The 14071-nt window shown below is 44.6% G+C and overlaps 1 protein-coding gene across 10 annotated transcripts in view; it reads right to left on the minus strand.

The window, feature by feature from the left end:
- LOC122066027 (eIF-2-alpha kinase GCN2) overlaps nt 1-14071 on the minus strand; it is a 179517-nt gene that overhangs the window by 40168 nt on the left and 125278 nt on the right. For 7 of the 10 annotated variants that reach the window (XR_006136198.1, XR_006136197.1, XR_006136196.1 and 4 more), the window contains 2 exons: nt 8544-8652; nt 8310-8446 (listed from right to left, as the gene is read on the minus strand). The exons of 1 other annotated variant lie outside the window; for it this stretch is intronic. Coding sequence is in view for 5 of the 9 variants with exons in the window: in XM_042629852.1 (XP_042485786.1) it covers nt 8310-8446; nt 8544-8652 (246 nt within the window). In the remaining 4 variants the exon portion in view is untranslated. Of the gene's footprint in view, nt 1-8309; nt 8447-8543; nt 8653-9474; nt 9553-10087; nt 10121-14071 lie in introns of those variants that run through there. 2 more of the 10 variants (XR_006136199.1, XM_042629855.1) reach the window with 2 other exon arrangements.

Genomic DNA, 14071 nt, shown 5'->3' on the forward strand with positions numbered 1-14071 from the left:
TTGAGGTTCCCAACTTCATTGAAAGAACTGAGTAGTGGGGGGAGGTTCAAGTGGAATTGAAGGCAAGTTACATGTTCTGTGAAAAACTTAAGGCACAAAAAAAGAAATTGAGATGAAACAAAGAAGTAGGTTATTTAGATGAGAGGAACAAGTTTGGAAGAGATCATTAAAAGATTGGATAGGTTGGACAAAGAGGGAGGGGGTTTGGAAAGGTGGAACATTAAGATGTGTGGAATGAAGGAGATTAGGTGAGGACAAAGTTCTAGGCCATAAGGTTGAAGGAGGGAAATAAAATAAACATGTCAGGCAGAAGCTAAACACAATGAAGCTAAGGTGGCAGTGAGAAAAGTTGGGGATGAATGGGAGACAAGGGAGGATGTGGCAAGTTTTACAGTGAAAAATAACAAGGAGATGGTAAGGTTTAAGCCAAACTTTGATGGTGTGAAGTTCAAAAACATTTCAGAAGAGTGTGGGGGATTGGCTGGAAAGGTCCTTCGAGTTCAAGGAAGTGCGCAGGTGGTTAGGAAAATTAAGGGTTTCATGGCTTCATAATAGAAATGTATAAGAGACTAGATCTCTTCTTTTTTTTTTTTATCCTCTTGGGAGAGGGGGGGGGGGGGGAAGGCAAACCTGTTTCATGGTTCTTATGAGGATGTAGCTTCAAATAATGTAGATGCTACATCTGTGGATCATATTCTGCTGACAACTTGAAAGATTATAAACCAATTAGCGTTGACCCACATATCTGTAATTGTAATGGTTTGAAGTCCGGTATGATCTATAAATATTAGACTATGGTCCGCATGTAAAATATCTTCATAGTCAGCAGGACCTGGGGAATTCTGTAAGGGAGTTGAAGAGCTTGAGCCTGGGGTGAGCACACAACATGGGGAACCACTGGTGATGGTTGCTGTGGCGGCGGGGGTGGCTTGCATGATGGTGGAGGAAACTTAGATCTCTGTTTTGGGGAATCACTATATCGGACAAAGAAGTGGTATCTTGCTTCTTCACTGAAATAGCCTACAATTCTTGGAGCTCTTCTTCATCTGAGAAAGCTGCGTAGGAAGAAAATTCAGAGATATCAAAATACTTGTGGCCGTCTGCATCTTCAAATTTATAAACTGGAGAGCCCGAGGGACTGAATTGCCTGATGGGGACCTTCTCAAGAATGCTAAACTACGTAGGGAACACGGAACAGGAAGTTTCAGTACTGGTAGAACTACTGGGATCTGTCATGAACGCAAAAACCACTTGTTCTGCAGGTTCTTGCAGGGGTTGCTCATAAGCTGTGATCCATCTCTGATGTAGGAGCATTAGGAGTTCTTCTCAGGGGATCTACTTGGGGACATGAGAGCAGCTGGTTTGTTGATCAGAATCAACCATCACGAAGAGAGAATCTTCTGAATGGCTGGTTACAAGGTAGAAAGCTTGATTCTGGAGCCGATAGGCCATTTGATAGTGCAAGGTCGAATGTAACACTGGTAATCTGGACTTGGGCTGTAACACCCTAATCTGATTTTACCCCTATCTTGTGAACAGGAAAGAATGCAGAGCAGAGGAAAGCAGTATTGGCATGGTTGGCAGCTGTGGAATGCCAAGAAGGCAAGAATGACCCCACCTGTTCATGCTCAGCCTGCCAGCACCACTGGAGGACTCACCAAGAAGTGTGGGGAAATAGGTATATTTTAATTTATAAGGGATCAGGCACAGAGGGGAAGGATAGACAGGTCAAATGGATCACAAAATGCTACCAACCGACAGGTCCAAACCAGCCAGCCGGTTGAGCTGACAGAATGCAGAATTTTAAGGTTTTGGTTGTGAGGCCCACAGCTCTGCAGCCCAGTTGTTCATACTCTCACCCTATATAAAGGTGTTTTTGATGGTCCTAAAAAACCCTATACCTTGGAGAACAGAATTCCCCAAGTTGAGATATCAAATATTAATTTAAATTAAATACATTAAGTTATAAATGGAGCCAGCCAAACAGACACTACGGTCTGTTTGGGCAGCAATATAAAAGAAAGACTTAAGGGTTTAAGGGTACCTTACACCCTAAAGAAATCGTTTGCTGCAACAGGAGAGGAAAGAAGGAAGAAAAGAGAAGGAGAAGAAGAGAGGAGAAGGTAGAAGAAGAAGTTAGGAAGGAATTGACTCACCTCAGGCTGTTGTTAGAACAGAACTGCCCACAGGCGAGTGAACCAACTACTACTGCAGGGTTAGTTTGGGTATTTGAAATTTATTGGGTATCTAGGGTTAGGGTTTATGCCAATTGGAGGCAGCCAGGGGAATCCTGGGAGCTGCTTAACTGCCCAGTAGGAAAAGCCCCAATTTAAGTGGGATACTGGGGATCCAATTGGTAGGAACTCTGTCCCTATCAAACCCTAGAACCTAGTGTTCCTATCAATTTAGTAGCAATGCATGAAATTGGGACTGAATTATGGTTGATGGAGTGCAGCTCTGCCAAATAACTTAGGGCAGAATTTTAATTGTTATTGGATTGGGATTTTTAGCAGAATTTCATTTAATTCTTTATAGGAATTCTGTTATAAGCATAATTTGGTTTGGAATATTATTTCTAAGACTACAACCACCTGTATTCAACCTCAATTAAGTGGTTAAATGGGGGAAAGTGATTCAATTCTGCAGAAATCCCTAAATCTAGGTTAAACCCTGAAATTTCTGCAGAAATTGACTGTATAAGCTTAAAGGTTACCAATTCGAACCCAGAAATGGGTCAGTGGGAGACCTTACCTAGGTATTAAGACCTAATATCATATGATCAATTTGGATTACAGAGAGGAGATGAAACCCCAAGTAGACCAAATCAATGTTCAGCAGAGTGGGCAGAATGAAATACTGCAGAAAACAGGGGAGCCGGCAGGTGTCGACCGGCCAGCCAGTTGCTGCCCAGCCAACCTGCCGGTTTGGGTTTCAGAACCTTACTGAAGGGTTGTGATGGCCAGCAAGCCCTGCACACCCCATTAGGGTATGTGCACCTGTGTTTTGATAGAGACAGAGTCTAGTAGGAGTGATGGAACAGTGTATGGGGCTCAGTGAGACTGTGAGGATGGTCCATGTGGTTTTTGGGATATCCTACCCAAGTGTGAGACCCACTAGTGGTTTCCTCTCAAGTTACCCTATCAGTGGGGGAAATTGGAAACCCACCCAGACTGTGTAGTGGAGGAAAGCCAGTTACCGAATTAAAATTTGAAGATGTAAGGTGATGTTAATTGATCAAGTTGGGGGTAGGATTGTAGGATTTTCATTCTAAAATAATTTATATTGTGTAATAGGAAATATAAGCTGCGGTGAAGACGTAAATTTGAATCAAGAATCCGGATTCCAGGAGATTGGACACCATGGTGAGTGGGTGCCCTGACTTATTTTACGGAGTGTTTATTTATTTTAATTTCTGCTTGTAACTCATGCATTTTTCTGTGTGCATATTATTATATTTATTATTATTATTATGTTGTTACTGATCTAGTGAAACTGGAATTGAAATGGTAAGACAGATAAGACGAGACACTGATAGATGCTCGACATTTATTTGTGTGATGTGATTGGTGAAGGTTGTATTTCATCATGTAGAATTTTGTGGGCTAAGATTATCACCACTCGAGTGCTACAACCCCTTGTCAGTAGGGGGATAGGTACTGACTAATCCCGACCTGTGGCTGCCTGATCAGTAGTACACTTCCGTGGTACGACGTACTGTACCTAGAGATGGATAGCAGCAGGGTACGACGTACTATACACTTGATTGCCTGGGTTACTAACCTATGGATTAGCCGGGGGCCCAAGGTTCTTTCTAGGACTGGCTGACTCCTGCCTACAACTAGCTTGTATCCCTGAGGCCCGACGTACTGAGAAGGGGATACCACCTACGTTGCGTAGCACTACACCACTATTTCAGACTTAGTAATGGACTAGGAAGTAGTGTAACGTTAAATGAATCCATGAGCATCATATAAGGTGTGGAGCATGCATTGCATCATTTGTACTGTGTTTGCTTGCTTGCCCCACCCCCTCAGTAAGCATGACGTGCTCACCCCTCTTTACTTACTTCTTCTAGATGACAAGGCCGATGTTTTGCCTTCTACCAGCTCTGATCATGCGACAGTGGCTATGGATTTTTTTGCCAATATTTCAGAGGATGAAACCAACCATGGACCTGAATGTTGATGCGATGACTGTGCCTACGGATGCTAGTTCATCTGAGGATTAGGATGGATATATCAGATTTCATTTTGCGTTTATATTTCCATTGGATCATATACTCTGATGTATATAGCATACTACTGAGGTAATGAGAATTGTGTAAATATTTGTTTTGGGAGGTATGCTAATCTCATCTGGAAAATTGTAAATATGTTCTATCACTTAGCAGACACTAGAGAATATGTAGTATATCTTACTAATGGACTGTTGTACATATGACTCATGATCTTTAGTAGTGTAGTTGTGGTGTTATGATTTTGCTTTCCTAGTATAAATCCTGGAGAAACAGGCTGACTGGATACGGTAAGGTGTCTAGTACCGCATACCTTGACTTATTGGAGGCAGGGTGTGACATGGACCTTTAACGCAGTTGTCAGGTGTTGATATGATTATGGCATATTGAAATTCGGCTACATGGTGAGAAACACTATGACAACATTGAGGCTGGTCTGAGTGGTTGCTATGACTACATAGTTGTATTGCTTGAAATGGCTGTTAAGGAGAGCAATCCTTGAGAAACTAGGAGGCCTTTTTTGCATTGGAAGGTCAAGGCTAATTCGATGGCACCAAAATGGAGGTGCGTGTATCCTTGGTCAATCCACTAACGAGGGAACTCAAGAGATAGCTCTAAGATAAAGAGCTGCTCTTGGCTAGTAGCAAGTGTTTGATACTAATCAAATCTTGAAGCCTGTACACACTCCTTAAGGGGAGGAGTTTTCTTTGGATGGATGAGAGACTTGATGGTTTTAGAAACAAAGGCTCTGGCTTCGAGAAAGATAGTGTATGGATTGAGAAAAGGATAGTTGGTAGGATGGATGATCTGGTCTTTAGGGAGGTAGTTTATTTCATTTAGGTAAATCTATCTTGGATGCAAAGGAAGTGCCTAGGTTAAGCGAAGAGTTGGAGCAAGTAAAAGATCGTGACATAGTGGTGATTAAGGTTCCGTATTCCCAAGGGTATTCTGTACTTTTGTTTTCACAGGTGCCACGGCATGGAATAACACCAATGGATTTTCCAAATTCCAACATTTTCCCCAAGGAAGAAAAGGGTAAACTTAGGCACATAGGCCGTCAACCCACCAGAGCTCAGGGGACCTTGTGGAAAATGGAAAAATACCATAGCCAAACTCTGGTCCAGTCATATTTCGCAAGGCCTTAAACCGTATAGAGGCGACCGTCGGGCATACACATAAACAGGACTGAAATGCAACAAGGATGACAGAGTACATGATTCCCAAAGGAAAGGCGGAAAGAGCTTTAGGCGCCTGAGGCATCGAATATCACCAATGGATTTTTCTAAATTCCAACATTTTCCACCAGGAAAAAAAGGGTAAAGTTAGGCACACACGCCGTCAACCCACCAGAGCTCCAGCGACCTCGTGGAAAAAGGAAAAATACCATAGCCAAACTCTGGTCCAGTCATATGTTTCGCCTGGCCTTAAACCACATAGCGGCGACCGTAATATTAATCAAGTGCGGGCTTTCATGGATGTTAGGCACAGATTGGATGAGGCTCTTCATGTAAATGAAATGGCGGATGCTCAAAATAAGAAGGGGCTGCATTTTATGCAACATCAACATCGAAAAACCATATGATCACCTACGACAGGATTTCCTAGATTACGGGCATGTTATGCAAGATTGGTATGGATGGGTGAGAGAGTAAGTGGTGAGGTTGGATAATAAATCTGCTCCTCTAGTGCTAGAATATTTTGTTCAGTCTAAGAATCTATGGGGCTCTTCAGGAGACCAAGGGGGTTGAAGCAAGGTGAAATTTTCAGACTTTCTGTTTATTTGTTTCCTGAGGTATTTGTGCTGTCCTCTTAAGAATGGAGTGGAGGAATGTATTATGGGTTTTCAATTAGTAACCCAAATCCAAGGGTCCCATTGCTGCAGTTCCTAGATGATTCCTCTACTCTTTTGTGGGCATTCTTAGGAACAGATTTGGCATTTAGATGTATTCCTTTGTTATCCAAAGCTTTGACAGGTTTCAAACTGAACAAAAGAGCAAGAGAGGTCATTCATGTGGATGTACGAGTGGGCTCACCACCAACTTTGGAGAAGCAGTTGGGGACCACACACAAATCTAGAGCTTTATGGGAAACAGTAGTGTAAAAGACACAGGAGATTATCCAGGTGGAAAGCAAAGTACGTATCCAGAGAGGGGAAGCTTACCTTGTTGAAGCTTTTACTTTGTAACTTCCCAATTTATAACTCATCTTTAGCTTCAATGAAAGAAGCATAAAATGCTGCAGAGAGATTTATTATGGCACGGAAAGTGATAAATGGAGGTACCACCAGGGACTGTGGGGGCAGGTCTGTTGGGCAAAGAGAAAGGTGGTTTGGGTATGATACCAGTATGGGTGATGAACACCATTTCATTGAAGCAAGTGCAACTGCGAAGTCTGGATTAGTGGAACTAGGAGGATGGAAACAGAAGGTAAATCTGCCATTATGCTCGGGGTGCGTAGAGGGGGATTGATTCACAATAGATCCCAAGAATTCAAGAAGGTGGCAGCTTTATGTTGGGACATGGAAAGAGGGTAAAGTTCTGGAATTTTCATTTACATAGAGGGAAATTTGACAAACAGCTTCCCCGATTTGTTTCTCATTGCAAGGAATCAAGATGTTATTATTGGACAAGGCAAAACTGGTACCAGAAATCTCATCATGGAACAAGGCAGAAACAGGTACCAGCTGGCGGATTATCAAAAACCTCATTGTTATTTGCTTGACTCTGGTTGGCACTTGGCACGACCTCGTCCAGAATTGGTGGGGCGACCATGCAGTTTCCAACATAATTCCTTGCCATGATGCTCCTTCCCACAATATTTACACTTACAGGTTCCTTGATATCTTCTGACTGAACTTGGCATAAGCTTGCTCCAGAGAAGGGAAAGGTTTTTGGTAGGGGACATGGGCACGTATTTGATCAAACTCAACGTCAAGACCTGCCAAGAAATCATAGACACGGATTTCATTTTCCCTCTTCTTGAAATTAGTAGTATCCATGGCAGATGTGGGATGAAACTCATAAAAATCCAATTCTTACCAAAAAGTCCTCAACTCAGTAGTATTGGGATAAGGTCATGTTTTGCTGCTTGAAATCATGGATCTTTTTGTGCAATTCATACACTTGACTTGACCATCATTGCCGACTTGGAAATATATTTCTTTGGCAACCGTCTAGATATTGGCAGCAGTGTCTAACAGATGGTACCCCCTTAGCAATATTAGGGCTTAGAATATTGATGAGGAAAGATATCACCAGGGAATTGTCAGAACTCCGCTTCTTCTGAGACGGACCAGCAGCAATAGGCTTCTCAGATTCCCCTATAAGGTAGCCAAAATAGCCATTGGAATCGATTGAAAAGAAGCAGGAATGAGACCACATCAGGTAGTTGCCCCCATCTAACTTGATGGAATAGGGAGAAAAGGTGGGAAGCCTCTATGTAACCACAACCTCCAATCTCCACAATAGTAGATATGATAGAATCCTCAGACATGGCTGCTTATCACTTGTGCAACCAAAAAATCAACAAAATTCTCAAAGCATTCAAAGCTTTTAAATCTGAAACCTAGGAAGGTTTCTTATATCATAATGACACACCAAAAAAGGGAAAAGGAGCCTTCGGTGGGACCAAGAACTCACCACCGAGGGTGATCCAATAAAATGAGAAAGGGTCGAGCCGAGGGGGACTTGACCGAGAGAGAGAGAGAGAGAGTGAGAGGCGACAGAGGGGAGCGACTCGAGTCACAAGAGAGAGGAGTCAAGTCATGGGAAGGAAGGAAGGAGATCTAGAGGGAGAGAGGAGGCACTAGGTGCAGGGTGGCAGTGGTGGCTCTAGGGTTCAGATCCCTACACAGATTCTTTCCTCTGGTACCATAATGGAATTGGGAGAATGACTTCTGTCACTTAGACAGGCTAAGCTTTGTAAGAGAAAAATATGAAAAAGACAAGATTACCCTTATACCCATATTACAACAAACCCAAAGAATTCCATTAACTAATTTTCTACTTTACAGTATCAATTACTGAGTAGACATTATTAATGTCAGAAATAGCAAAGATAATTGAAGATCGTTCACCTGAAAAAATATCTCTCTGTGATAACCCTCTGTAGGTGGCATAAGGGTGTCTATGAAAACATGTTTCTCAATCCTCCAAACTCTAAGGTAGCTGCAGAGGGAAGCTAATTCCTCAAGAGCCCTGAGCGTGGATTTATCTGAAATAATATTGCAGCTCACAATCAGCATGATATTTTTCATCCTTGGGATGTTCCATATGAATAACCATAAGTGACAATCAAACATAACAAAAACCTGGGGGAAGGGCTCCCCTTAATCTTGGGAGGGCCTGATCTGCTGTTCCACAGAACCTTGATCCTACTGTCTGTAATCTATTCACAACAGCCTCTGCCAAATTAAGATCCTGGAGAAAAGAAAAGCATAATAGATGAATACAGACCAATAACATATATATATATATTTATATAGATAGGGAAAAAGGACAGGAATGCTAGCGGGTTACAAAGGTATTAGGAATGCTAGCATCTATTGGCCGTTAGATTAGATAGATCAGATCTATGCCATTGATTAAATATAGTGTGTATGTATCTATGTATGCCACTCTCTTGAAACTCCTTTCCTTCCCCTTCTTCCTCTCTGTCTTCTTCCTCTTCGTCTTTGTCTCTCGCGACCTCCCTTACGGCCTTACCCCATCTGCCTCCGGTTCCGGTTCCGGTTCACTCTCCCCCTCCCTTCTCTTTCGCCGGACCCCAATTCTGTGCTCCCAATCCTGGACCTCTCACCATCGGGAGCGAAGCTTTTTCCTTAGGGGGCAATTACACTGTCACCATCGGCGACAACATCCTCTTCACGGTCCAGCCTCGCCTCTTAAGTTTTCATTTCCGTCTTGTCCTTCATGATGCCAATGGCAATCCCATCCTCACTATGTGAAAGAATGTCAGTTTTAAAAGTTTGTTTTGATTCAAAATTGGATTTCTAAATCTTCCTTTCTAGTAGTGCCTTTATTGTTATTACAATTATTTTTTTTAGATTTCTAAATCTTTGTCACTTTCTACATCAAATCTTCTGTGAGAAGGAGCGAAAACAGAAGGGAAATCAAAATAAAGAATAGGTGAAAGTTTTTATCACTGCAGTAGCACAAAACCCTTCACCCATCTGAATTCGGAAATCCAATCCAACATATTAAAATTGTGTTAGTAAAAATGTGTTCTGAATAAAGTCTTACCCGAGCAGCAAGAGGATGCCCATTCCACTACATCCTTCCTTTCCCTACATTCCTATGGCTCCGTGTCCGGAAGGGAACCTGCAAGAGGGAAAAAGCACAACACCCTTTACCCGACGTCTGAAACACATGTACGATTAATCTTCAAGACCTCAGCAAAGGCGGCCTGTTAAATAGCTGCAATGTTAGTGCAGAGCACAACCTACCATTCCTGTGTGGTTTGAATCGTTAGACCATCATAGAACAATTGTAGAGGGGAGGGGAGCATCGGATGATCCCAAAATATCCAAAACCCTATGAACGCTGCTTTCCGGCGTGTCTGAGGCAGCATTCCAGCATGGATGAAGCAACGTTCCGGTGTGGCTTGAATCGTTAGACCGATGGTGGAGATAGAATTAGGGGAGAGATAAGGTGTAGCAGTGGTGGATTGAAGGTTTAAACCTCTTCTCTCAATCCAACGGTTATATTTAGGATGAACAAATCCTATGGCTAATATCCCGCTAGCATTCCTAATTCCAATGTAACCCGCTAGCATATCTATCCCTCTACCATATATATATACTTTTTTATACAAGTATTTTGTACTCCTTTCAACGAATGTAGTTATTTTATTTACCTTTTACTCAAATAGCTCACATGAACCAATACACTGCATGGAAATCAAAATGTTTTCTCTTAGGAGTAACAAGTGAATAATTTTACTCATGTAAACCAAATCAACATTAATAGAATCACCCAAAGATAAGTGGTGGGCATAACATCCATATCATCATTACCTAATCAAACTAGAGGTCCTCACCTCAAGCTAAAGTGTCTGGGATAAAGGGTTAGCGATTATCTAGTTGCCCCTTCCATACATAGGGAATCAGCAAATCAATAACTAGACCTTTGTTTCCTAAAAAAACAAAACAAAAAAAAAAAAAAAAAAAAAAAAAATAGACTTTCTGTACATAAGATTTTGTGCTTCTAATCAAGTGTGATAGACTCCAATAGAATTCTTCGGCTTCGTTCCAACTACAAAAGCAGATCATCTACCACTATTAAGTCAAGCATTTTATCAATGTATATGGTTAGCCCTCAACACCAGCTTCAACTTCTATTGTGTTAGAATAGGCTCAACAATAGGATTCAAAAATACAAATAAAATATTTCTGCATGATCCCAAAACAACTGGCAATGCCTAGATCATCCACACTACCATGGTTCAAGAACTCAAATCAAAACTTGCAGTTTTGCAAGAAACCGAGATTAAACCCAACCTCGACTATCTTGCATGTTTCGACCTGAACCTGGTTGAACCACCAATATAAATTCACTTATCCCCGTAGAAACCCAATCGAATCTCGTTTCTTTGATCACTTGGTCTGGAAATGGTATTGAAGCAGGTTTCGCACTTATTTATATTTATATCAAATATTTAAGTAAATGATTATATTTGTTATTCCATTAACTTTAGATATTATTCATGAATAAGCAAATACCCCCTTATTTGAATCCAATAAAAATAGTTAAAATTTAAACTCTAAAATAATAAAAAGTCAACCCCAAGCTCAAGAGAAAAACTGAATTTTCGGTTGTAAGGACGATTTTGGACTTTTAAATGCCGAGGTTTTACTCAAAACTAAAAATATCATAAATCTTATTGTTATAGAACATCACTAAAAACCAAAAGAGAGGCAAAATAATCTTTTGTTTTGATGTCAAAAAAATTATTTCTTTCAAGTCATTTGACAGTATTGGTATTGTTACTGCCGAAATCCCCTACGAGCTAATCCTGCACAAGCAGAGAAGGCAGAGGCCCGGAGGTATCCCCGGGATTAGTCCTCTGATGCCAAAGTTAGTGACCGGCAGAACAGTGTATTCACAGAAGTAATGGTGGGTGTCGGCGTACCTCCTTTGGGTCCCTTTTCGGTTTCCTCTTATAGGGTTGTTGGGCCTAGGGTTTCGGAAACCCCCTTCGAGAACCTTCCCTTCAGGTGGTTTAGTGCCTTGCCCCTTTGGGAACCTTCCCCTCACGTGGTTTGGAGCCTTGTGACCTCTATCGGATGAGTGACACGCGTCCCTATTCGGTGACAAATTCTGCCGTATCAGTAGCCCCCTTACTTCCACTAGGAGGCTCATTCAGTGGGAGTAACCATCTAATTTATCTCGAGTGCCCCTTCGGTCTTCGGTTTTGGCATTCGTCCCGAGGTGACAGGTTAGTCGAGACAGGGTGACTGGTAGCACGGCCTGATGGAGGGCCGTGTTGCCACCTCACAGCACGGCCTAATTGAGGGACGAGGTGGCAGCACGGCTTGATTGAGGGCCAAGGTGGCAGCACAGCCTGATGGAGGGCCGAGGTGGCAGCATGGCCTAATTGAGGGCCGAGGTGGCAGCACGGCTTGATTGAGGGCCGAGGTGGTAGCACGGCCTGATGGAGGGCCGAGGTGGCAGCACGGCCTGATGGATGGCCGAGGCGGCAGCACGACCTGATGGAGGGCAGAGGTGGCAGCACGACCTCATTGAGGGCCGAGGTGGCAGCACGGCCTGATGGTGGGCCGAGGCAGTAGCACGGTCTGATGTGATGCCGAGGTGACAGCACGTCCTGATGGACGGCCGAGGTGGCAGCGCGGCCTGATGGAGGGCCGAGGTGGCAGCACGGCCTGAGGGAGGGCCGAGGTAGTGACCTTCGGCCAGGTCCACTCAGCCTTTGCCTGAGCCCCCTACCGAGGTAGTGACCTTCGGTCAGGTCCACTCGGCCTTTGCCTGAACTCCCTACCGAGGTTGTGACCTTTAGTCAGGTCCACTCGGCCTTTGCATGAGCCCCCTATCGAGGTAGTGACCTTCGGTCATGTCCACTCGGCCTTCGCCTGGGCTCCCCATCGAGGTACTGACCTTCGATCAGTTACACTCGGCCTTCCCCTGAGCTCCCCACCGAGTTAGCGACCTTCGGTCAGGTCAGCTCGGCCTTAGCCGGAGCCCCTAACCGAGGAAAGGACCTCGGTCAGGTCAGCTCGGCCTTAGTCGGAGCCCCCAACTGAGGTGGTGTCCTTCGGTCAGGTCCACTCGGCCTTCGCCTGAGCTCCGTACAGAGGTTGTGACCTTCGGTAAGGTCTGCTTGACGTTGGCATGAGCCCCCTACCGAGGTAGTGACCTTCGGTAAGGTCAGCTCGGTCTTGGAATGAGCCCCCTACCGAGGTAGTGAGCCTTAGTCAGGTCAGCTCGGCTTTAGCCGAAGCCCCCAACCGAGGTTTTGACCTTCGGTAAGGTCTACTCGACCTTCGCCCAGAGCCCCCAGCGGAGGTAGCGACCTTTGATCAGGTCCGCTCGGCCTTTGCTTAAGCCCCTAACCGAGGTAAGGACCTTCGGTCAGGTCAACTCAGCCTTAGCCGGAGCCCCCAACTGAGGTGGTGACCTCGGGTTAGGTTTGCTCAGCCTTTGCCTGAGCCCCCAACCGAGGTAAGGACCTTCGGTCAGGTCAGCTCAGCTTTAGCCGGAGCCCCCAACCGAGGTGGTGACCTTTGGTAAGGTTTACTCGGCCTTTGCCCAGAGCCCCCAACCGAGGTAGCTACCTTCGATCAGGTTCGCTCGGCCTTTGCCTGAGCCCCCATCCGAGGTAAGGACCTTCGGTCAAGTCAGCTCGGCCTTAGCCGGAGCCCCCAACCGAGGTGGTGACCTTCGATTTGGTTAGTGCGAGTCCAGGCGCGGTGATACGCTCGTGCTCTTTGTTAGAGTGTACTTCGGAAATCGTGCTTAGATGACGTGTACTACATTTAATGATTCTGGGGAGTCGTACCGACGCCTTGTTGCCTACAAATAGTGTCTCTCATTTTGCCGACTTCTACTCATTTGTCGTACCATTCAGCCTTCGTCCTTAACTTCCTCTGACTTTCGGTTCGGCCAGTCATTCAGAAGTCATGTCCAGCTCTATAGGTAGTGGCCCCTCGTCATCCGAGGGTGCGGTCTCTAGTCGTCGTAGTCCCGGTCAGTGCAAATATCGAGAGCAGAAGCAAGAGCGGCTGCGGCCGAGAGGCAGGCCCAGCTGAAGGAAGTCAGGGCCCGAGACGCCCAGTAGAAGCAGCTGAAGGGCAAGAAAAGAGGGGCTTCGACTTCCCAGGCCCTCCCAAGGAAGAAGCCTAGATCCGAAGGCCCTACCGCCAAGGCAGTTCAAGCGCTCGAGGCCCCAATCCGAGGCACATCTCCTCCGAGGGCCTCTCCCCCCAGTGCAGACTTCTGAAGTCCGAGGGGCAGTCATCCTCGGGCCGAAGTTGGGTTTCGTCCCTCGGTGGTCCATTAAGGAAGGTGAGACACTGACCATCGAGCGGGTTGCCCGAGAGCTCGTCCAGAAGGGGAGCCTGCCAGGAGACGCGGTCGAGGCCCAATGCCAAGGGACCAAGGCAATGATAACAAGCACTTACGTGTTTATGGCAGCGGTAATCTTCGGTCTTCGGCCTCTAGAAATTTTTTTTAATTTTTTTGCTGGTTTGTAACTTTGTAAGTGAATTTTTTTTTTTTCTCTTTTCTTCTTTCTTCTCCCTGCTTCTTCCTTCTGCGTATGATTTTTTTTTTCTTCCTATGACTGTTGGATGGTTTGTAACTTTGTAAGTGAATTTTTTTTTTT

This window comes from Macadamia integrifolia, unplaced genomic scaffold (genome assembly GCF_013358625.1).
Source record: "Macadamia integrifolia cultivar HAES 741 unplaced genomic scaffold, SCU_Mint_v3 scaffold22, whole genome shotgun sequence".
NCBI lineage: Eukaryota > Viridiplantae > Streptophyta > Magnoliopsida > Proteales > Proteaceae > Macadamia > Macadamia integrifolia.